We start from the raw sequence: 25,138 nt of genomic DNA on the forward strand, positions 1-25,138 counted from the left end.
GTAGTTCCCCTGCAAGAACACTCCGGAGACCGAACCTGCAGCGGTGGGAAAAGTACTCAAATGTGTTACTCACGTAAAAATATCAATATACATACTGCTGGCAATGTAGAAGTACTCTGTTACAAGTTAAAGTCCGGAATTCAAAATGTACTACTTGAGTGTAAAAGTACAAAAGTATTGGTATCAACATTTACTTAAAGTATACTCGTTATACAGAATGTCCTATTTTATAATGTATACAAATCTTTTGAAAATAGCCATCTACAAGCCACACAATGCGTCCCATTTCCCATATTCCCTCCTGATTGGCTACCATTGCCTTCTAAAGTTTGTGTATGCGACCTGACGGTCGCTTATCTCCCGATTAGGAAGTCTTACTGGTCGGATGAAAAATCTAGATTGCAGCATCTCTAAAGGCCTATTCCCACTGGGCCAGTTAAACAGATAAAAAAAAATATCTGTGTCCATTCAAGTGGATGGTAAGATACAGATAAAAGATATCTGTGACAGATATTTTGTATCTGTATCTTAACATCCACTTGAATGGAGACAGATACATTTTGTATCTGTTTATCTGGCCCAGTGGGAATAGGCCTTTAGTAAAGTAGGCCTGCTTGCCACTGAGATGTAGTGGAGTAGAAGTAAAATAGGCTACTGACATTTGGAAACACTCCAAGGAAAAGTACCCCAAAACTGTAAGTACAGTATTTAAGTAAATCTACTTAGTTACTTTACATATAATAGTTAGGCCTACACCTAGACCTTACCACACCATTTGCTGTAAATATCTTTTATTTATTTTCTTCTTTTTTTATTTTCTGTTTTACAACTGTCTTTTTTTTTTACTTTCAGTTTTTTCCCTTTCTTTATGCTATTGCTCTGCATTGTAGGCCAACTGTGTTCTATCTGTCTGTCTTGCAATGTTATATGGCATGAGATGTAGTATGTACAGCAAAGTATGTCTTGATCCTTGCTTCCTTTTCTCTCTCTCTTTTTTGTTTTAGTTTTTGTTGTTTTTGTTTTCTCTCCATTTTTGAAAATGTTCATCTTAAATCTGTTTTTGTAAATGGGTGATCATAATAAGCTTTGGCTTCAGCCTATAGGCTACCTTTTGGTCAGAAACGTGTTTTATTTTTCTTTAAGACTAATTCTTCTTTGTATTCATGATGAAATATTTGTATGGTACCACACTTATTCTAAACTAAACTAAACTAAACTAAAGATACAAAAAGGTTCCCAGTAAATAAGCCGAATTAAGGCTTTCTTGGATCTCCTTTACCAGTGAACTGTACATGTACTGTGTCATGAAACTGTAGGTCTACCTTTTCCTATGCAAACTAGTTGAACTTCTAATAAAGTCTTCAATCATTCAATCAAACCAGCTGCGAACCTGAGATGCCCCGGTGCCTGTGCGCGCTCCTCGGCGTGGTGAAGTAACCGTCCGGGTCGTAGGCTGGAGGTCTGGGATGTCGGTAAGTGTTTGGAGGATGTTGCTGCTGGTCCCGTTTCTTTGCGCTTCCATCGTTCGCCCCGCGTGGGATCCTCTTTTGGTCCCCGGCCGAGAGGTGCCCAACTTGCCCCGGAGCCTCCGGGGAGTCAGACTCCCGTGCCCCCGGGCCAAATGCGCCTGCATCCCGCACAGACTCTGTCTGCAAGGCGGTCATCATCTGGTCCCTCGAGGCTGCATGGACACCGGGCTGCACATGACGGGGTTCCGTAACTCTCAGGAAAAGGAACAGCAAAGCCAAAACTGGAACCATAATTGTAGGCTTTGTAGCCTATAGGCTACTGTAAAGATGCAATACCGCCTGTTATCTCAAAGAAATGTATTGATAAGTGTGGTAGAAAAATAGGAGAAGTGTGCAGGAGGGATTCATCTGGAGCCTGGCTGCTGCTGCTGGTGGGACACTGAGTGGACACTAAACTCAACTGCCCATCTTCTACTCTATGGCTAGTTGGTTCTGATGTAGAACTTTTGAATCTGCCTCAGACTGGAATGCACACATTAGCTATTCAGTCATTCTTTCCTGCCCGTGGGAAAGATCCAGTAGATATTGAGGAGTATAGCGCCACTTGGTGGTTCTTTTGAGAGAAACATGTACCAAGATGGCGTGTTGACTTGCTTTATTAGTCTGTCCAAATTGGAAAAAGTCATTTACATTTTGTACTCAAGTAAAAGTATCAGTAGGCCTACTGCAATATAGAAATAGGGCCTACTCTGTTACAAGTAAAAGTCAAACATTTTAAAAAAATACTTGAGGAAAAGTAGGCCTACAAGTATTGGTATCAAAATGTACTTAGAGTAGGCTACAAAAAGTAGAAAGTAGCCTACTCATCAAGCATTTATAAAATGTTTACAAATCTTTTGAAAATAGCAGATCTACAAGCGCACAAGCTTGTAGATCGGCTATTTTCAAATGGTCGAAATATATGGGGATGAAGTGGTTAATTTATGGTTTGTAATAATAATCAAAATCTACAAAGTAACTATAAAGTTTTCAAATAATTGTAGTGAAGTAAAAGTACAGTAGGCCTATTTACCCCTGAGATGTAGAAGTTAAATTATTGAAAATTGGAAATACTCATGTAAAGTACAAATACCTCAAAATTGTACTTAAGTACAGTATTTTCTGGACTATAAGGCGCACCTGACTATAAGGCGCACTGTCAATGAATGGTCTATTTTCAAACTGTTTTCATATATAAGGCGCACCTGACTATAAGGCGCACATAATAGACACTACCGTTGCGTTATGCATCCAACAGATGGAGCTGTGCTAAAGGGAATGTCAATGTCAATGAATGATCCATATATAAGGCGCACTGGACTATAAGGCGCACTGTAGTTTTTTGAGAAAATTAAAGGCTTTTAAGTGCGCCTTATAGTCCGGAAAATACGGTAAATGTACTTAGTTACTTTGCACCACTGCTATGTTAGTCTAACATGTTCTAGTCATAGAGAGAATGGACAGACACCTGTAAACAGCAGTGTTCACTCACTAGGCCTACTAGTTCTGCTGGACTAGGAGACATCCATCCAAGAGAATGGCAGGTGCACATCAAACATCAAAGCGAAAATACATAGTAGCCTACTCATCAAGCATTTATAAAATGTTTAAAAATCTTTTGAAAATAGCAGATCTACAAGCGCACAAGCTTGTAGATCGGCTATTTTCAAATGGCCGAAATATATTGGGATGAAGTGGTTAATTTATGGTTTGTATTATAATCAAAATCTACAAAGTAACTATAAAGTTTTCAAATAATTGTAGTGAAGTAAAAGTACAGTAGGCCTATTTACCCCTGAGATGTAGAAGTTAAATTATTGAAAATTGGAAATACTCATGTAAAGTACAAATACCTCAAAATTGTACTTAAGTATAGTATTTTCTGGACTATATACCTGACTATAAGGCGCACTGTCAATGAATGGTCTATTTTCAAACTGTTTTCATATATAAGGCGCACCTGACTATAAGGCGCACATAATAGACGCTACCGTTGCGTTATGCATCCAACAGATGGAGCTGTGCTAAAGGGAATGTCAATGTCAATGAATGATCCATATATAAGGCGCACTGGACTATAAGGCGCACTGTAGTTTTTTGAGAAAATTAAAGGCTTTTAAGTGCGCCTTATAGTCCGGAAAATACGGTAAATGTACTTAGTTACTTTGCACCACTGCTATGTTAGTCTAACATGTTCTAGTCATAGAGAGAATGGACAGACACCTGTAAACAGCAGTGTTCACTCACTAGGCCTACTAGTTCTGCTGGACTAGGAGACATCCATCCAAGAGAATGGCAGGTGCACATCAAACATCAAAGCGAAAATACATATATTTGATATATTTGTATCTACTTGTAACAACGACAGGATCCTTGTTATAACGGGAGAAATTACTTTGTTATCACAAATACATTGTGCTCTTTCTTGTTGTCTTTTCTGTGAAGGTGAAGAAGAGGAGGAAAACCCCATGCAGGCAGCTCATTCTCAAAGAAATGGTCAGGTATGGAAACAGCCTTACACCTGCTCTTTCTTGGAACCAGATAAACTTTGATACATTAGCAGCAACCTCTGCGAAATAGAGTGATTCTTATCCCTGCTAACAGTATTGCTCTTATGGCCACGCTGGCCGGTCTGTCCATCTGTTCTGTTCACCACTTTGTTCCCATAAGGGTTTTCTGTACACTTTTCATGTTCCTCACACCATGAGCGGTATCTGATGTCGGTGACCCAATGGCCTTGCTTTCCTCCAGTACTACCATTAGGCCAACACTTCCTCACAGGCCAACACACACGATATCTAAACATTGAAGGGGCAGAATGCTATGACACAATGCACTCAGCAAGGATGCATACTGATTTTGGTGACCCCGTGGCCTTTTTTTTGTCACCACCCGTCCCTAAGGACACTCTGTTGAGGTGCCAACATGCGACTTGTTATTTATATCAGGTCGCGCTTAATTGTTGATGGTGACGTCACCAAGAATGCTGGTCCCTCATTGGCTAATGAGGGACGGCCAGAAATAGACGCCGGAAACAGACGGCACCGAACGCAGTACTTGCACACGCTGCTGGCGCAAGTAACTATTTGAATGATCCCATGGCCTGTCTTCCCTAATCAGCCTAACCACCCTCAGGCCAAAATATCAACTTTTCACATCAAGATATCTCCTATATATAATAGGCAGAATGAACATTTCAGTCAGTAAACCTTGGCAGTCACATTCCAGGAGTGTTAAAGGAGTAGTTCACCACAGTTTTTTTTTCCTATTAATTACTTATGCCATGGAAACACAAGTTCAGTAATATGTTTTTGTATTTGTCGCATTCAATAGTAAATTTACCCGAAATCAATGACCTTACGTGAAATTGTCTGCCATTTCTCTGGAGCTCACACTTAACTTTTACACCACAAGAGGGAGTACTTCACATTTGCAACAACAAGCTGTACAGTACACCTTTATAGTCCCTGGCCTGGATACCTTGGTGACCCCATGGCCTTTCCTAATAATATGTCAAGCCGCCCGTTTCGTATTTATTTTTGGACCATTGCGTCCCTTGCTCTCTCTCTCTATCTCTCTCTCTCTCTCCTTGCCCTGAAAAACGCATTTCGCAAAGAAAAAACGCAGCAGTGTGCAACCAGCTTAACTGTACCCTTTATCCCCTGTGTCAGCGGGCATAGTCCTCGTGGTCTCTAGGAGCACTAACTTCCTGAGCCACAAAGCACACCATTATTCAAGACATTTACCAAGGGATGCCATATAGTTAACTACTTAATGTGTCCTTTATCTGAAAAAATATATACTGCTGCGTTTGGGTAAGCTTCACACAACATGTTCGGCAATCTTTTGTCCATATAGCACCTACGAATGTATTACAGCAGAATTAATATAGTAGGAATAGGAATATGATTGTTGTATTATGTGATTGATTGAATACTTTATTAGAAGTTTGCATAGGAAAAGCATAGCACAGGACAGTTCAGAAGTACAAGGTCTACTATTGGGATTTAAAACCAAGAAAGCTCAATGGCCTGTTTACATTTGGGTCCTTTTGTACTCAATTCACAGAGACCTGTGTAGTTGTAGTTTAGTAGTTCTGTTAGGTCGGACATGGAGTTGAGTCTTGTATGTTGTATTATTGTCATGTGGCATGGACATTGTGTTGTCTTCTGTTGCATGTTGTACTGTAGGTCTGACATCCTATTGCTAAGTCATACGATTTACATTTTACACATTTTAGTACTTTAAAGTTTAAACTTGATATGGCAATCTTCATCGGAGGTTGACAAATAGCTGATGGTTGGGTGATACATTGCCTTGTTGAGCCATCGGTGCAGGCAAGGCACACGCTTATCATCCTGTTCATGTTTTTTGCATATTTTTGCATATTGTTGTTTGTTTGTCATTAATGTCTTGATGCATTGAATAGACAGGACCGTAATGGAAATAAACCATGAGGGCTTTACTGGGTCATCCTTTTAGCATTCTTTTGTATAATCTGTGCCACGTTCCTTGTTTTTCCAAACTATGAAGTATTCAATCAATCAACGCTAGACAGTTGAATGGTTTAAATGCCATTATAATTAAGACTGGCTCACACAAACTGGCAACATAAGCAATACAGCCAGGCTTGATGACAGAGCAAAGATTGATATGATAAATGGGGAATCCACTTACTTGCCAGATTCCAGTTATGATGAACTAATAGATAAACAAACCTACCGCCACCTAATAAACAAACAAACACCTGGATGGCATCTACACAAGAATGCCACAGTTGGCACTTGATGTCACATGGGCCGACCACATCAGAAACTGATCTCTACAGAGGCCTTGCGCATGTCACGCACAAGGAGAGAATGATTAGGCTGGCTGGGCACTGTCAGGCATCCGCAAACTAATGGTGAGCTAACTGACACTGTGGGAACCAACCCAAGGAAGGGGAAAGAGGCGCACCACTAGTACATAAGTACAGTACACATTGCGGCATAACAGCAGAGCAAGCAACACTGTCTGCCGAGGTCGAAACCCTACAGTATAATGCTAAGAGGGAGTCGAGAGCAGCGATCCAGGAGTTCCGAGTTGGTGTCCACACTCTTGCATTGCATCTACAATAAACAAACAAAAGCATGCACACATTCAAATATGCATCCACGACCACGTATCTATCCACGGGTGAGCGCGCACGCATACACAGACACAGACACACACAGACTCACACACAAACACGCACGCACGCACGCACGCACGCACGCACGCACGCATGCACACACAAACACAGCACAGCACAGCACAGCACAGCACAGCACAGCACAGCACAGCACAGCTCAGCACAGTTATTCACACAACAGGTGAAAGCATACAGACAAGCATGTGTAATTGTGTACGCATACTGTCCAGCTTTAGTTTCTTTGAACAGTATTCTTGTTGAAAAGTGCATGTAGCTATTTGAATGACCCTTTGGGTTATCATACCACTTAATCCCATGCTCTCCTATTTTATCTGGTGGAAGGATTGCAGTACAGTATGCCCCTACCACTCTTCCCTGAATCCCTGTTTCTCTCCACTGTTTAACTTAAAGTTGCCTTTAAATTGACATCCTGTTCACCTGACTTAATATAGCATGAGGTTCTGTACTGTATATAAGCTTCTTTCTAGAGGAGAGAACACAATTCCTAACTTCAATGCATACATTTATAATACAGCAAAATCTAAGATGATGTGTGTGAACCATGAAAGTCATTTATAATTTGTAGCCTATTACATAACATTATAACAACTACCACCATTCTGGTATGAAATATGACCCTGTTATCTCACAACACCATACTCCCGAATGCGGCCAACTTCTAAATGGGTTCCGCTAAATGCATAAACAAGAAACATAATCTGCTATGTAAAATGATGACAATGACATATCCGTGTCGATGTTTTGAGCTGTATCAGTAACGTCTTGGGATTTGTGCAGAGTTGAGTTCGCGGAGTTTTTGTTCAGCTTCCTAACCATACATTTTTCGGATCATGGATAACCTATATGAATTTGTGAACTATTTATTTCTTTTTGTACAGGATTCTCAAGGGATTGCTGCAAGATCCAGCACTCATCTCTTGTATGTCATGAAGTTGTTCATAGATTATGTAATCTCTTTTATTCACTATGGGTAACATAGGCGTTGGCATATTATTGGGTGTGAAAGCACTCTATGGGTATGCCACTAGCTCAATTCAGTTAAATTTGATATGATTCGCTTGTGCTCTTCTCAGCTCAGTTCAGTTTAGGTCAGTCACTTTTACTGTCTCTATGCCCTAAGAAAAGTATACAGTGAACTGGATATAACTGCAAGGCAATCCTCACAGCATGGAGCTGTGACATGTCACTGTGATCGTGTGTGTGTGTGTGTGTGTGTGTGTGTGTGTGTGTGTGTGGGTGTGGGTGTGGGGGTGTGGGTGTGGGTGTGGGTGTGGGTGTGGGTGTGGGTGTGTGCGTGCGTGCGTGCGTGCGTGAGTGCGTGCGTGCGTGTGCGCGTGTGTGTGTGTGTGTGTGTGTGTGTGTGTGGGTGCATGTGTGCGTGAGTGTGTGTGTGTGTGTGTGTGTGTGCGTGCACAACTGCACACACATGGCTGTTTTTTCAGGGTATAGCTTTTCTTTAATGGCTAAAATTACATTTCTAATGTAATACAGTATGTGCTAAATCTAAATAGATTTCATAATCCTGCTCCTCCACATGATATAAATCACGCATGCACACACACACACACACATGCACGCACGCACGCACGCACGCACGCACGCACGCACGCACGCACGCACACACACACACACACACACACACACACACACACACACACACACACACACACGAGGAACAAGGAAAAGGGGTCCCTTAAGGACAATAACATTTACATTTACCTTGACCTTGACCATGACAGAAAATATATACCTTCACTTTGTCATTTCATCATGGGGATCAATGTGACCATAATAATAATAAAAGGCCCTGAGCACATCTTTTTATTTTGGTGCCATTTTACCATACTGTAGCAGCAATTGCTGCAGTACAACAGACTGCCCCAGAGAACCACTTGGAAGATATTTTGGTGCATCAGTCAAATGCAGTTACAGCAACACCACCACACGAGGTCAGTAGCAGACACAAATGTAGACCTCCCTTAACCACCCCAACCCACCCTTCCAGCTCATTCACTACTGCATGTTTTCCCATTCATGAGTTCATGTGAGGACAGGTTAGTCAGGAGGGATGAGAAACATTTACAACAGCAGAAAGACATTCTATGCATCTTAAAATGATAGTGTGTCAATTATATCAAGCCACTTAATGTATCTGAGACAATAAGAATGTCAACAACAAATGGTGAGTGTGTTCTACTTTAAGACTGGCTTCCCAAATCAGACTTGTTTTTTTTTTATCAAGTCTGAACATAAAAAAATACAAATGGAAACATGGAAGCAGATTTTTTCAATCCAGATTTGAATCACGCGTGGGTGGATAGAAAGGTGATTCGAATCAGATTTGATACAGTGATACACTTTATCTCAGACACAATAGGTCCATATACAGTAAGTGTCTCAGTCTGGATAGAAAGGTGATTCAGTCTTAGAGCAGTTCTGAAGGAGAGTAAGGAGTCACACTTTTTTATGACTGTTGGTTGGGCATTCCACATTTTGATGGCTTAGCAGTGAAATTAATTTAACCCTTGTTTGAGCCCAAGGTAACATGGCATTGGTTGCCAATCGGTGTTGAGCAAGACTGGTGGAGCTCCCTCTGGTGTTGTGCTTGTGAACATCTTTAACGTTTTTTGGAGCTGTGGAACACAAGCTCCCAATAAACAGGTATGTCCGTGGGTATGTGGGTGGGTGGCTGGGTGGCTGGGTGGCTGGCTGGGTGGCTGGCTGGCTGGCCGTGTCCGTAGTCTGGCAATACCTTGAGTGGCCACACACAACACACTAGTTAAAGGAGGGGCGCTGTTTTGTGCAGGCCAGGCACACTCACCACTCACTCATAGGAACAGTTTACAGTTCACACACACACACACACACACACACACACACACACACACACACACACACACACACACACACACACACACACACACACACACACACACACACACACACACACACACACACACACACACACAATTTATAGATCTAGAACACATAGAATTTATATATAGAACACTTAGAATTCATAGATCTAAAACACAGAATCAAAAGCATAGATCTGGAACTGCTCAAATTCACAGCTCCACTTCGAACGAGGTTTGATTTTTAAGTAGTATGACTGGTTCATGGGTGTCTCTGTGGTGTTGTGTATCTTGTAGACCAGGCCCATTGTAAGTTTATTTACTCTGTCCTGATACATCCTGCGCTAGATTCATGAGCAGGGGTTAAATGAGTTGAAGGTATGAGGCCAAGTAACCTTTGTTGGGCTGTCTGAAGCCTTGTTTTTAAGGCCTGTGGTGCTGCATGTGGTACCATGAGGTGCACCATGCATGCATAGTCAAAGTGACATCGGAAGAGTGTTCCAGCTAGAGTCCTTAGTGTATTCCTACTGACCACTGACCAATGAGGAGCTCCTGTACAAACATCCTTGTTCTTTGGTTGACTTGTTTGATTACTTTAGTTGCTATGCTTCCACTGGAAAGGTTTTCCTCCAAAATACAATCCAGGAAATCGGTGAAAATAGCCGATCTAAAGGATCACAACGTGCCGCGTGCCCCCCATGTAGCCCCCAACCCACCCTGCTCTCTCTCTGCTGCTCATTCGCGACCTCTCGTCTTTTCCCATTCATAGGTTCATTTGAGGACACTCTGAGGACACTCAGGACAGGCTAGTCAGGAGGGAGGAGAAACTTTTTACAACAGCAGAAAGACATTCTATGCATTTTCAAATTAGTGTCAATTATATTAAGCCACTGAAGAATGTATCTGAGACAATAAGAATGTCAACAACAAATTGTGTGGTGAATAAGTCTACTTTGTGTTCAGACAGGCTTCCCAAATCAGACCTGATTTCCAAAACAGGCTTCCCAAATCAGGAAACAGATTTTTGCTTATCAGATTTGAACAACACAGATTTCTGAAGAAGTGCATCAGTCTGCACTCTGGACACGCCTGGCTCATACTTTGTTTTGCTGTTTCCAGTTATTGAACCCTCTATAACCCAGGAAACAAATTCTTAGTTGACCCAGATCAGCTCTGTATTTTTATCCCCTCTTTTCTTCATCTCTTTGCTGAAAATAGACGATCTACAGGATCACAACGTGTTGCGTTGTGATGTGTTGTGAGCTTGTAAATTGGCTATTTTCGGCGAATGATGCCCCCAAAATAGTGATTTTAGAGTGGTTAATTACAACACTCATACATTTTCTCCTTTTATGATTATGTAATAGAAATGACAGGTATTTTTAACTACACAATTGACCAATGGGGCTTCATCGTAAACCGCAATGGGACCCCTCCTCCCAACACCATCCACTCCACTCCACTTCACCCCCACCCCCACCCACCATCTCCATTTCTCACCACCTATTGTTGTGTCTCACTTTCCCCTAAACTGGCCAAACAAGATTCCCTCGTCTTCATTCCGGCAAATCCATTATATAACCATCTGCCTTCTTTGGAGGCTTTTTGTCCCGTGACAGAAGCTCATTGGGTTGCTTTCACCTGAGGCTTCTGTCGTCACTCAATCATAGCGCTGACCCAGAAACTGCTGCTCCATCTGCATGGACAGTTTAGATTCCAGAGGGAGGACGGATTGTGTTTGATATTCTTTAACCTCTGCTGAGGACATCGCCGAGGAACACAGCTGGGCTCAGTTCAACTCAGATCAATTCATTGATGTTCAAACTTTGCACTGAATCGAAGTGCACTGTAAAATGAACAATGAAACAAGTGGTTTTGGACACAAATGTAAACAAATGCTGTCAAAACAAACAGCAACAAGACAACATGATGCACCAATAATATGAATGCCTTTCATGTCAGTTACTGCTATTTACCTTATCATATATATCTGAAATTAGGAATTGTGTGATGTCACAGTAGTATACAAGTATAGTAATACAGTAATCCAACAGATGGTGCTGCCCAAACCCAGGGCCTTGGTGTAGTCTTGTCACAACATCTATTTTGTTAGATGGTACCCAAATGATAAAATGATCGGGGAGCGGCTGTAGCTGGGTAATCAGAAGCGGACCAGTACGCATCCCGGCGCACCCTGTAATACTTGTCGTTAAGTGTCCTTGAGCAAGACACTTAACCCCTAACAGCCCCCCCCCCCCCCCAATGATATCTGAGCAGACATCAGCTGGGAGAAGATGAAACCAAATTCTCCTGAATTCAACCCATAGGAGTAACACTTTCTTTTCATTTTGTTAACACTTCATTTAACCGCAAGGGACAATTTAATTTGGATCAACTGGCACAGAGATCATAGTGATTAAGGAATCACAGAACATGGAAGAAAAATGGAAGCACAGAATATAGACAATTTATTTCAGTGTTAACACCAGAGGCTATGTGAAACGGCAAAGAACCATTCTTACTCCTAGCCCTCTGTTATGAATAAGTCTATGGCCATCCAATGACGCTTGCATTTCTACTTGTGTGGCAGGTGCACAATTGTGTGACTTCTAGATGTGCCAAGCACTGATAAGATCTGGCGTGGCAGTGTGGTTAGATGGTTAATCTGCTGACTGACAGACACTCTACTGTGGAAAAATATGCAGGCCTCAAACTATTGGCCCTAGTCCCTGTGTCTCCCCTTCTGAGGTGAACATAATATGCATAAATGTGCATAATACTCTTTTTTCAGCTATTATGATCACTTTATACGATATAACAACAATATACTGTAAGGGGTGTCCCCAAATTACTTTGGGAGGTCCCCAGATGATTAGCTTTTTAATGTCCAACATTGTTTTCTCACTCAACTGTAAACAAATCATCTGGGGTCCCCAAATTACTTTGGGGGGTCCAGCTAAAAAGCTCATGGAAAGCATCTCTACTTGTGACTTCTAGACGTGACATGCACGGATAAGATGTGGCATGCAGTGTGGTTAGATGGTTAATCTGCTGATTGACACTCTTAAAGTAATGGAAAACATGCAGCTCTCAAACTATTGGCCCGAGTCCCTGGGTTTGCCCTGCGGAGGATAACATAATATGCATATACAGTACTGTACTAATATACCCCCCAAGAAGGGGGCATAGCCTATAATGCATGTACACTTTTTTCAGCTTTATACGATATAACAACAATATACTGTAATTTGCTAAATGTACAATTATATTTGAGCCATTGATTGAGCTGTTATCTAGAGCAATATGGTTCCCAAACTGGGGGTTGAGTCCCCCAGGGGGGTCCCCAAATTATTTGGGGGGGAGGGTCCCCAGATGAATAGCTTAATGTGCAACATTTATACAGGGTATCTGCACATTTCTAAAGTTACAATTTAACAACTTTTAAGATCTTTTTATTACGAAACTGGCCAAATTGTCAAATATTACGTAAGAAGGAGGCAAACATTGTGAAAATAGTCGATCTACAAGCTCATATAGTTTGTCTATTTTCACAACATTTATCTGTAGAATTTAACTAACTAAATGTAATGCCTCACTCCTACAATTCCAAGCGCTTGTCAGAGTGGGCGGTCCACAGTGCAAATATGATTATTTTGGGTGTCACGGCCTGAAAGGTTTGGGCCTTAGTCTGGGGGTATTTGACCGTCTGGGGTCAGTGTCATTACTCTACAAGTGAATTATATTGCAACTAATGGTCACATGACCACAATTGGCTCAAACAGTCCATGCTCACCATTATTATGTGATCAGGGAAATTGAATAATAATGCACTTGTATCTACTACCCCTCAAATATTTAATCTCTTTGGCAACGATATTTACTTTCCTTTCCTGGAACCATGAGCCTAAAATTAGGTGTGAATGTAAGTGTGTAACCTGTTTATGTGCATGCATGCAGGTATTTGTTCCATTCTGAATCTGTTCCATACAGGATCTGTCTTGAGAGATTAGTGTGTGCAATATTAAGTTGTAACTCATTGTACCCATCTGTTTGTCAATTTGTGATGCTTATATGCCCATATATGGATATTTATTTATGCCCCTTTTATGCCCATCCTATATTAATTGGAGGGCCAGCCAGCGGGCGGACCTCTGATGCCACTCTGACTCAATCATATAAGGTGTTCAGCTACGCCCAATAGAGTGTGTTGTCTAACCTCATTGTGTCTTCATGGCATCAGCCGCAAAAAAAGCAGGGCACAAAAGAAGGCATGCACGTATATGGGCATATACCGGTACTGTATCAGTAGCCTACAGAGCTGACACATTGTGACCAGGGATTTCACTGAACAACTCTTTCACACATCCAAGGGAGCTTGGAATCACATGGAGCATCATTCCATCCTCTGTTAGGGCCATCTCCATCATAGAAAACACAGTCCCAGTCATATTGAGTGGAACCAGGCTGACCAGGCCTCCAGAAACTGTAGAAATAAAGAATATTTCACTCATTACAATACATTTACAACCAGGGACGGCTCCAGAGCAGGCTTCCCACAGTCATGAAATTCCTGGAAATATTTTGAAATGTTTCCAGTACTGCAAAGTTTTGGAATTGATCCAGGGTCCTGGAAAGTCCTGGAAAAATATTTGGGTATGCATAGTTTTTACCAAAGATTTTCTAAAACATAATGACATTACACAAAATATGTACATAAGTATAGTTTTCCACAGAATGGGCTACATGATTGCAGCCTATTGTATGTGACAATAAGAACAGATCTACAAGCTCACAAAGTTCTGCAGCATGACACATGCAGTATTACCTTGTAGATCTGTTCCCTTGTCACGTGCGCACCAACCTGTGCAGTGAAACCTAACTATTAAGAGCAACATGTGAAACGTTGGTGATTAAGCTATTGAACTCCTAGTTACTATTATCAGTTGAACTAAATTAGTATCCACTATGCCCTAGGATAGGTGGTGTAGAAAATAATTTGGCCCGAATTTGGAATGGAAGAAAAGCATAATACCATTCTATGTTTTATTTTTTGCTACAATGCATGTCTTTGGGCATTGCATGTAAGAGACTCATTACTGCACTGAATGATAGTTATATAGTCCTGGAAATTGGGTTAAGTATTCTGGAAAGGTTTTGGAAAAGGTTTGGAAATTCATTGGTAAAATGTGTGGGAACACTGCAGAGGGAGCCCCCCCCCCCCCCCCCCCCCCCCGGTGAAGGACTAGCCCCCCCAAGCCCCTCCCCCTCCCCACAAACACAATTGTGATAAAAAATATTTATGGAATAAATAAATGAAATATATATGAATTATGTGAAAGACTTCTATGTAAACCATTCTATATGGACAGTTTGTTCTGCATGTCACTATTTTGGAAAGCATCTTCAGCCTCACAAAAACCCTATCCGATCACCTGTCCTAGACAGTCCACAGATTTGGAGCTGGCATCTGCCAATGATCTGGTTTATTCAGTTATATCAATACCCTAAGCGAGAGAATCACATTTTTCGTATTAGGTTTTATTCATTATTGCTCTAAAAAAGCCAGCCCCCCACTCATAGCCCCCTCTATATTAGTAGCTTAATGACTAGTACTAGTCTTTTTTGCATTTGAATTTAAATGGAAATGTTATTTTTCAGGATTCCAATTCAAAAATAGATTACAGGATTAAAAAAAAAAAATAAGGAAAAAAAATAGCAGATCTACAAGCTCGACATGTTTTGAACTTGTAGATCGGCTATTTTGCTATTTTTGACTGTATGCAATGTGGCCGTCTGGAGTGAGTGTGAAAATATAGTGGCCCTCTCCCTCATCAAAGTTGCCCACCCCTGCAGTAAATGTAGAATATATGAACCATTATTAGTGTGGTTAGGCCAGGGTGTGTGCACCCTTTCCCCCCTCTCTGACTCCCCAGAGTCAACGTCAACGGTGCCATGGCATTGGTCCGAAGGTTCATTAGTCCGAAGGTTCATTTGTCCGAAGGTTCATTAGTCCAAATTTGTTAAGAATACTATGCCTAACTCTAACTCTAACCCTAACCTTAACCTCAGTAACCCTAACTAAATTCGGACTAATGAACCTTCGGACTAATGAACCTTCGGACTAATGGGCAGTCCCCAACGGGAACCACACTTGCAATTTCCACTTCACCCTTTGTCAATTCCCGCCCATTGCCCTGCCCCTCTTCACACCCATTGGTTGCTGTGTCTTGGTGGGACACTCAGTGGGACACTCCATGCACTACCATTTTAATTTAGTAATTAATTAATACTTCGTATTGTTCAATTCTAATTTCAAACTTGGTTTCAGCATGTTTTGACATGTTTTTATTTCTCCAAATAATATGTTTTAGCAAATTCAACATAAAAAAGGCAGAACCAGGGCGGGAGCATGCTGGTTGGTTAGTCAGGAACCAACCAGAAGGCTAACAAAGGGTGAATTGCATATAGTTATTATTAGTACTTGCGCAATCAGAGCACGCAAGTACCGTAATCGTCTGGGTATGTAGTGTAATGTCTTCATTAACAGCCAATGAGACTAGCAGGGCACACCATGGCACTTCTATTTATCTATAGAATGCTTGGAACAGGTGGATCATGTTAAAACAGGTGGATTGGGTTAAAATCTCCTCATGGCGCGCTCTGCTTGCGCACAAGTAGGCCTACTTGTGCGTGAAGTGGAAGTTAGCACCTTGACAGATTGCAGTTGTAGTTATTATTATTATTACTATTATTATTATTATTGATGAAGGTAAAGTCTTACGTTGGTGAGGTCAGAGGTGTTCCATCAACCCACTTAAAGGATTTTTCCTTCTCTCTGTCAGTCAAACCAATCCACACAGTGCGATCAATTCTGTCAAGAATGTCCTGGAAGAAAAGCTGCGGGTTACTTAAAACTACAATCAGTAGTTGTAACCAAACCTTACCCGCTCAACAAAGAGGGAGAACAGTATTATAGTCAATACAATTGAAATGTAGTACAGTACAAGTACAGTTAAACACCCTGCCTAAAAGGAACATCTCAAATAAGACCTTTTTAGGTTATTTACGTTGAAAGCCCTCGGTAACATACTGTAACATACTGTAGGTAGAGTAGGTAGTGGTACAGTAGGTAGTGTAGTGAGACCACCTCCAACCACTGTACATGTACTTTTTCTTACCTTTTTCTCTTGGCTGTTCATGATGATCAGGTCAGATTGATAGTATACGCAGTATTGTCTGCTCTTGTCCCAGCTTCTAAAGTCTCCACGCTTAGAGATTAAATAACACAGACCACTGTCGAATGTAAATCCATCCGATTCTAATAACAAAAAGAACAAAGTTAGCCACTGTTGTGTTTATTTGTTTGCTCAGATTAATGATAAATGATGAACAACATGATGTAATTGCAAATAAAAACAGTGATATCTCACTGACACTGACCACACAGCCTCCTCTTCAGGTCATCTGGGTTGGGTGTGGTTTCAGTGGGTGTGGTTGCAGTGGGTGTGGTTTCAGTGGGTGTGGTTTCAGTGGGTGTGGTTTCAGTGTGGCTGGCCCATCTGGACTCTAAGTCATTGTATTTGGACCGTAGCTGGTCCAGGTCTTTGACCAGCATGTCTTTCTCTTTCATCCACCCTGTAAGAAAAGGACAATCAGTACTTAATTTGAGGGGGAACGTGTTCCCTCACTTATTTGATTGGATCCGGGACCTTCCTTCCTTGTCAATCAAAATAGTGCTGTGTGTGTGTGTGTGTGTATGTATGTATATATATGTATGTATATGTATGTATTGATATATATATATATATATCAGTGGCGATGCGTGCCCCAAGGGACCGGACCTTCGGGGACGCACCACCGCCCCCCCCCCCCCCCCCCCCCCCCCGCGCGTGCACATGCGCGCAAATTGTATGCCTTTTTCATTCTTCTTTTTCTTTTACAAAACTGGTTAACAATGAACAGCAGACTGTGTACAAGGCAAGCACGCTGGGTAGGCTTAACCTACACACATACTCCAAACCAAGACTTCCAAACCAATGCCAATATAAGGATTAAATAGATGTGCGCTGCTGACAGACAGAGCCACACAAGACACAACCAGCGCAACCAATTGAAACGTCCATTTAACATAGCGTGCTTTACAAAGCAAAACGCACTGTCCACCATCATGTAACAACACCAGCTATCAATGTAAAGAAAGACCACGTCAAGAAAGACCCACATTAAATAGACAAAAACAGGCCTAAGTGTATCAATCTGTCTTTCAATGTTATATGAGATACATAAAGTGGTTCCTGTGTAAATAAGCTGTAAGGTTTACTAGGATCTCCTTTTAGCTGACCAGTGATTTGTACTGTCATGAAACTGTACCTTTTCCAATTGCAAACTTCTAATACATTCTTCAATGATCAATCAATGGAAATTAAATGCACAGCGGCATATCCAGCAATATAAATTAATTCAGTTTCTCTCACCAATGAAGTTGTTCACTTGAAGAAAAGAAAAACATCCTCCTGTCCTTTTGGGTGAATTTCTCAAAGATGGGTTCATAAAGCTATCATTCCTTTTAAGTTCTGTCCATCTTTTCATAAAACAGTCTTCTTGAAAAAGGCAACGATAATAATAAATCCACAGCGTTCACTCCAGCTGCAGCCATGTCGCGTCTGTTTACTTTACAAGTTTCACGTGTAGTGCATAGTGAGTGTGAAACATGCTTGTTGTTCCACTCCAAGTCCCGGAAAAGCTGTGTTGTGATTGGCCAGTAGTCACTTGACTCATTTTGATTGGTGGTTGAACGTGGGTGTTCCGTATACCCTTGACCAGAGCCCTCAAAATATGATTGGTTGATCAAACTGACAATCCACACCAAGGCTTGTATTATGAGCAGCACCTGGCTGCAGACACTAGGGTCCTGTTGATGTCCACGGGAGACAGGAACATCAACAAGTGGCAGGAAGTGACCTCACAGTGTCAAGTGACTTCATGCCGCTTGTGGAGGTCACGTGACGTCTCTGCCTTGCAGTCCAAGGCACTACAGTCCCTTTGAGCCGCATTGTCGCTATGTGTACATGTTATCTTTTATCTTTTAGACAACCCAACTCTACCCCTAACCCTAAACTTTATCTTTTAGACAACCCAACTCTACCCCTAACCCTAAACTTAACCTCCATGGGGTAGAGCAAGAAAGAGGTGTGAGGTCACTTCCTGCCACTTGTTGATGTTCCTGTCTCCCGTGGACATCAACAGGACCCTAGTGTCTGCAGCCAGGTAGTCTTGTGTATTATGGGGAACTGGCTCAGGGAATTCTGGAAGACCTGCGAGTGAGAGTAATCTGCGCAGAGACTCAGTAGAAAAAATCTCTCATTGGCTGTTATTTTCCCCAGCACACAAGCACTCCCTATGCACAGAACTTGGGGAAGAAACAACTACAACGAGTATAGCGAGCGAAACAGTGCAGTTTAACAGATTACCAACACAAATAATTGTAATTATTTTAATAAAAATAATAAAAAATAAAAATATATTTTTTATTTAAAAATAAAAATATTATTTTCTTTCTTCTGAGGATCCCTGGGTCTTCTCTGAATACCCTGAAGGTCCTGAAAATTCGCCACTGATATATATATATATATATATGGGGGGAAAGCAGATTAAACTGAGACACTTTTTACATTTGCTCCCCTCTAGGCGAAATAAATATCAGTAAAAAAGTACACATTTCCCAGTAATTTGGGATGTTTCCTAACAATGGAAGTTATCAGAACATAATAAGACAAAAGGCAGAGAAAATATGATTGTTTTAAATAAAGTGGTCTTGTGTCTCAGTTTACCCCAGCACCGGGGTAAACTGAGACAGACCAGAGAAATCAACAGAGTAAAGTGATCCACTAATTTTCTTTTTTTTCCCGCTTGGCCGCCGTTGCCCCTCAGTTTGGCCTTGTGCCCCTCAAACCAATGACATGACCTGAGGCCACAAATGGCCTTAATGCCCCAGCTTTAAGGGGCACTTTCTCCTCTGTCTCTTTCTTGTCAATATGTAGACAGTAGACACAGGTGTCCCCCTTCTTGTCATGTAGACACCAGTGTCTTTTGTTGAGATTCTGAAATATTAACTCCCCCGAGTCCCCATCTTTAAACCAATCCAGTGACTTTGATTGTTGCAGGGCTGAGCATGGATTCATCAGATTGTAAATACCATTATGAATCTATTTCACTGCAGATTAGGTTATCATCCCTAACCCTTAGATTCAACAAATTCTTCCAATGGACTAAAATCTTGTTTTATTTGATGGCCTTCCTGCCCTGGCGTTTGGCCTTTGTGCCCTCAAAAAGTGCAAAACACCAAAGGCCAAGTGGCCTTGCCCCTAAAATGACCAAATTCCAGGCCTGGATAGAAGGGTTTACCAAACTTTCCTCAGTTGATCCCTATGTATTCTTTCCTGTAGAATGCATTTCTGCTAAGTATATTGTTGTATTGTGCATATCTAATGAGATAATTAGCCTATTTAGTCAAATTTGCTAATTATCACATTAATTATGCACAATACAAAGGAATATATATCAGAAATGGATTCTACAGGGAAAAATACATAAGAATCAACTGAGACTAGTTTGGTACACCTTTTTATCAGGTTTTTACAGCTTTCTCCCTGTCTATCATGTTGGGATAATGTGAGATAGTGTCTCACTTTACCCCAAAGCAATTGTCTCACTTTACCCCACAGCCACATTTTGGGAAAAGGAATATCTGCAATTCAGGCCAGGGTAATCTTCAGCTAGCATCTATCACATGGATTTATAAGTTGATAGTTCATCAACATGTATGATATAAAATGTTCTCCCTGCATCAATTTGCTTTGACACAACAGCTGATTATGTTGACAGCAAGAAAACTTACTTTTACATGCAACAAACATTTTTTTGTGTGAAAAAAGCATGTTTTCTACAGCACTATCAGGTCTCTCTCTTCATGGCAAGTGGGAGCTTGAAAATATAATGGTCACAATCACATGACCCCGCTTTACCCCTCCCACACACACACACACACACACACACACACACACACACACACACACACACACACACACACACACACATATATATATATATATATATATATATATATATATATATATATATATATATATATATATATATATATATATATATATATACACACTGTATAATTCACTGTCTGGCCAAAACCTCTTAACTCCATTTTTGAGGTTTTTGATTTTTTTGGGCATAAATCAGGGCTATTGAACACCCTTTACATCTGGGTGTTGGTTAAAATAATATTGAACCAATGGAAAGTAGTAAAAAGTGCTTGGGATAAAACCTCCAATCTCCACACCTGAACTGCCAAACCAGCTAACTCCACATGATCGATTAGCCCTCTCTTTTGTTCATAAATATGTGCTATTGAACACCCTTTACGTCTGTGTGTTGGTTAAAATAATAGTGAACCAATAAAAAGTAGTAAAAAGCTCTTCGGTCAAAACCTCCTAACTCCACTTGAGCTCATTTCCTCGAAAATGAACATTTTGGAGTTAGGAGGTTTCAGCCCGACAGCAGAGATATATAATATGCCAGGGGAAATCGCGCTCTTTCGAACGACCATCATTTCGACCGGAGGGTTAGTGACTCACTCTACGGTGGTTAGGGTTAGGGTGAGGGTTAGAGTCGGGTGTCGATAAGATGACATGTAGTAACAGCGACACTCTCCCATATGCCAGTTATTCAGATTGATCATTCCAAATTGATAGATTGGCTACCAGTGTTCCGATGGGCCACATGTGCCAAATGTTGCCGCAAAATGATACTTAATATAAAGAAAGATTAAAGAAATTAAAGAAAAAAAGTAAATTGTCGCACACTCAACATTTTACAGGTGCATCTTATGTGTGATCCGGCACCTATTCACTGAGAAATTAGGCACTGAGGACAATCAATCAAACTGATGGGTTTTACATATGCTGTGAAGCTATATGTTTCCTCCTCCTTTTTCTGTTTTGTATGTGTCTATGGAGTTAACATTACTCTAATAGACCCCCAGGTGTGGTTATAATATGTTTTGTATGTGTCTATGGAGTTAACATTACTATATTATTAGAACCCCAGGTGTGGTTATCCAGCGTCAAAACACGAAACTCGTCCCGTGGCAGGCCCTGAGTTAAACACACATCTCAGTCATCTCATACATGTATTTAGTCAGGGGATATCTTCAGAAATAGTGTCAAATCCAGGAATAAATTCCTTACCAAAACAATTCTTCACCAATGTATTTGTAAAGGTGTCTAGTAACACATCTCACAAAGACTGAAATTCAGTTTCCCTAGGAGAATCCTTGACAGCTACTGAAAGTTGGCATCCCATTAAATTAACTATACAGGATAAAACACACCAAAATGAGGGGTCAAACTAGGGCTTTTTTCATGATTCTGAATCCATTGCAAGCATCTGTTTTGCACGAAAAACATTCCTTGGGCTAAACACGCCCCCACAAAACTATGATTTAGTGGTGAGTCATTTCTCACAGTTTTGTGGAAGCCGCCTTTACCCCAAGGAATGTTTTTCGTGCAAACCAAATGCTTGCAATGGATTGAGAATCATGAAAAAACCCTGGTTTGACCCCTCACATGCTACTTAAAGCATATTTATTTTGGTGTGTTTTATCCTGTATAGTTAATTTAATGGGACCCCAACTTTCAGCATCTGTAACAGATTCTCCTAGGGAAACTGAATTTCAGTCTTTGTGAGATGTGTTACTAGACACCTTTACAAAACACATTGGTGAAGAAATTGTTTGGTAAGGAATTTATTCCAAGACTTTTTAAGATATCCCCTGACTAATTGACTGAACACCATTCTGGTCTAATTACCTTGAATTTCTTTGGTCAAGTTCTCCACTTGGTCTTCACTGTCACCGAGTCTGCTCTGGAGGCTCTGGATCAGTGTTTGGTTGCAGCAGCTAAAGTAAATTCAGATCCAAGTTAAGGTCTTAAAGGGAATAGTTTACCTCTTTAGTAGGCGTCCACTCTACGCAATTACACATACAGCCACAGCAGCCCGGTTTAAATCAGCTGAACAGCATGATTCATTATAGGGTCGCCTTGCAGATGTACAAGCTCACAACGCAGCGCAGCGTACGTTATATTTGGATACGTTGGAGCATAAACTAGTCGTTAGATTGATTTGTATGTGAGGTACTGACTGACCACTGGACCACTGGTCTTTAGATAGTGTGAGGTACTGACTGACTGACCACTGGTCTTTAGATAGTGTGAGGTACTGACTGACCACTGGTCTTTAGATAAGTATTAGGTACTGACTGACTGACCACTGGTCTTTAGGTAGTGTGAGGTACTGACTGACTGACCACTGGTCTTTAGATAGTGTGAGGTACTGACTGACCACTGGTCTTTAGATAAGTATTAGGTACTGACTGACTGACCACTGGTCTTTAGGTAGTGTGAGGTACTGACTGACTGACCACTGGTCTTTAGATAGTGTGAGGTACTGACTGACCACTGGTCTTTAGGTAGTGTGAGGTACTGACTGACTGACCACTGGTCTTTAGATAAGTATTAGGTACTGACTGACTGACCACTGGTCTTTAGATAAGTGTGAGGTTTGGAATCAAAACACCATTCCGGTCCCATGGGTGGAGCACTTGTTTTCGGTGATGACGACGGTGGTGCGCCGTCTCAGGCGACCTTGAGCCACATGAGACACCGCCAAGCGAGTGGTAGCGAGCGAGTCGCCGTGTCAAGCGTTGCAAAGGTCGCATGAGCCGACTGCGCTGTTAGAAGTTGTAAACCAGGGAGGAATAGTGAATCTTTGTCCCCCTGATTTTCGACACCTCCAACACCGTGGAGCGCTCCTATCTCCGGTTCAGCCAATCACAAGATTCCGTGGGCGGGTCTTAGCTAAACCAGAACGGTGTTTTGATACACTCGTGTGTGGTGACTGACTGACCACTGGTCTTCACTGGATTGGAGAACGTCCAGCTGCTTCTGGCTCGATCTCAACTTGGCAGCCATTACTGAGGAGAGAGAACGAATGAGCGAACAAACAAACTTACGAACGAGCGAATGAGCAAACTAACGAGTGATGAGTGAGTGAGCGAATGAATGAGTGAATATCACAGAGAAATAGTTTTGAACCAACCTGCGTTGTCTCCCCTCAGGTCTACCACCATGCCTCTCAGGACCTTGACCTCCCTCATAACGTCAGTCAGTGAGGGGGGGCTCTCCTGAGCCCCCCCCACCCCCACCTCACACACACATAACAGCAGCAGCACAAGCAATGCTGGAGCAGCCGTCATTCTGAGAACATTTGGAGCAACCTTCATTCTGAAAACATTTGGAGCAGCCGTCATTCTGAAAACACCTGGACGAGCCGTCATTCTGGACCAGCCGTGTCGTTCATCTCAATTTATTCGTTGTTCTTGCTAGGCTGTCTTGTCCTGATTGGACACTGGTGTAAGGCGGTATGTTTACGCAGTGGTGGACAGTACTCAAGTAAATTTACTTGATTACTGTACTGTAAGTACAGATTCTGAGGATTGATACTTTACTTGAGTATTAGATTTCTTTGATACTTATTACTCTTACTCGAATACATTTACAAGACAAATATTTTTACTCTTACTCGAGTAAATTTCTAGGAAGGCTGAAAAGTACTGAGTACTCGTCTGTTTGTTTTTTGTATTTGTTTTGTTTTTTCCCGTCTAAAATGCAATTGACACAAGGGAGCATGGTGGTGCAGTTGCTAGTGCTGTTGCCTCACAGCTAGAAGGTCTTGGGTTTGATTCCCGCTGGGGTGCAGGAAGGAAGGACGGATGGATGGACGGACGGATGGACGAAAGGAATAAGTTGTTTTTATAGGTGTTTCTGCAGGTTTCGTGTAACATTCTACAAGCTTTTTACTCTTACTCAAGTAACTGACTGAACTACTTTTACTTGTATTGGAGCATTTTTAGACCTCTATCCTTACCTCCCCCTTGACCCGTTTTCATAGAACTGTGCTTATTTGTCTGTCATTGATTCTTGTTCCAGGGACACCCCTGAAGCAAAGATTTGATCGAGTTACAAAAGTTCCACTTTAAAAGATTTTTTTTTAAGATTTGCAAAAATGTCAGGATTCTCCCAAAATAGCATATCTACAGGCTCATAGCTCTATGAGCTTGTAGATCTATGAACTGTACTGTCCTGTACTTTGTGCAAACTTCTATAATAAAGTATTCAATCAATGCTTGTGATGAAATGGAACACGCTCAAATATTGATATTGACTCGTTTCCATGCGTTCACCTCTGGACTCTGGGAAGACAACACACGCGTGCACGCCCGCCCGCACGCACGCACGCCCGCACGCACGCACGCACGCACGCACGCACGCACGCACGCACGGCAAGGGCAACATGCAACCTCGCCCTTCTTGGCCATCTGGCTAGTGATGTATATCGGACCAGTTACCCATATATGGAGACCCCTGCATGATAGTCAACAATATGATGTCAGAACATGCCCATATAAGGGCATTCCCAGATATGCGCTTAATATTGATGACATCGGGACAGGG

The 25,138-nt window shown here is 41.6% G+C and overlaps 1 protein-coding gene across 1 annotated transcript; it reads right to left on the minus strand.

Annotated features, from left to right (window-relative positions):
- Positions 1 to 11,999: 11,999 nt before the first annotated feature.
- LOC308287678 (uncharacterized protein) lies at positions 12,000 to 24,014 on the minus strand. Its single transcript, XM_080728915.1, has 7 exons — positions 23,724 to 24,014; positions 23,532 to 23,598; positions 22,436 to 22,524; positions 16,995 to 17,189; positions 16,733 to 16,872; positions 16,336 to 16,439; positions 12,000 to 14,037 (listed from the first exon to the last, which is right to left on the minus strand). Exons 1-7 carry the CDS (start codon positions 23,959 to 23,961, stop codon positions 13,896 to 13,898), a joined length of 975 nt encoding a protein of 324 aa, XP_080585041.1. The 5' UTR covers positions 23,962 to 24,014; the 3' UTR covers positions 12,000 to 13,895.
- Positions 24,015 to 25,138: the final 1,124 nt, after the last annotated feature.

The sequence above is a fragment of the Nannobrachium achirus genome, assembly GCF_963921795.1.
Source record: "Nannobrachium achirus genome assembly, chromosome: 6".
NCBI lineage: Eukaryota > Metazoa > Chordata > Actinopteri > Myctophiformes > Myctophidae > Nannobrachium > Nannobrachium achirus.

Bases quoted from the DNA above. Each gene is read 5' to 3' on its own strand.
- LOC308287678 (XM_080728915.1), bottom strand. From the start codon at position 23,961: ATGACGGCTCGTCCAGGTGTTTTCAGAATGACGGCTGCTCCAAATGTT. The intron at 17,190-22,435 runs GTAATTAGACCA...CTTTTCTTACAG, and splicing joins CTTGACCAAAGAAATTCAAG to GGTGGATGAAAGAGAAAGAC. The intron at 16,440-16,732 runs GTAAGAAAAAGT...CTTTTCTTCCAG, and splicing joins TGAACAGCCAAGAGAAAAAG to GACATTCTTGACAGAATTGA.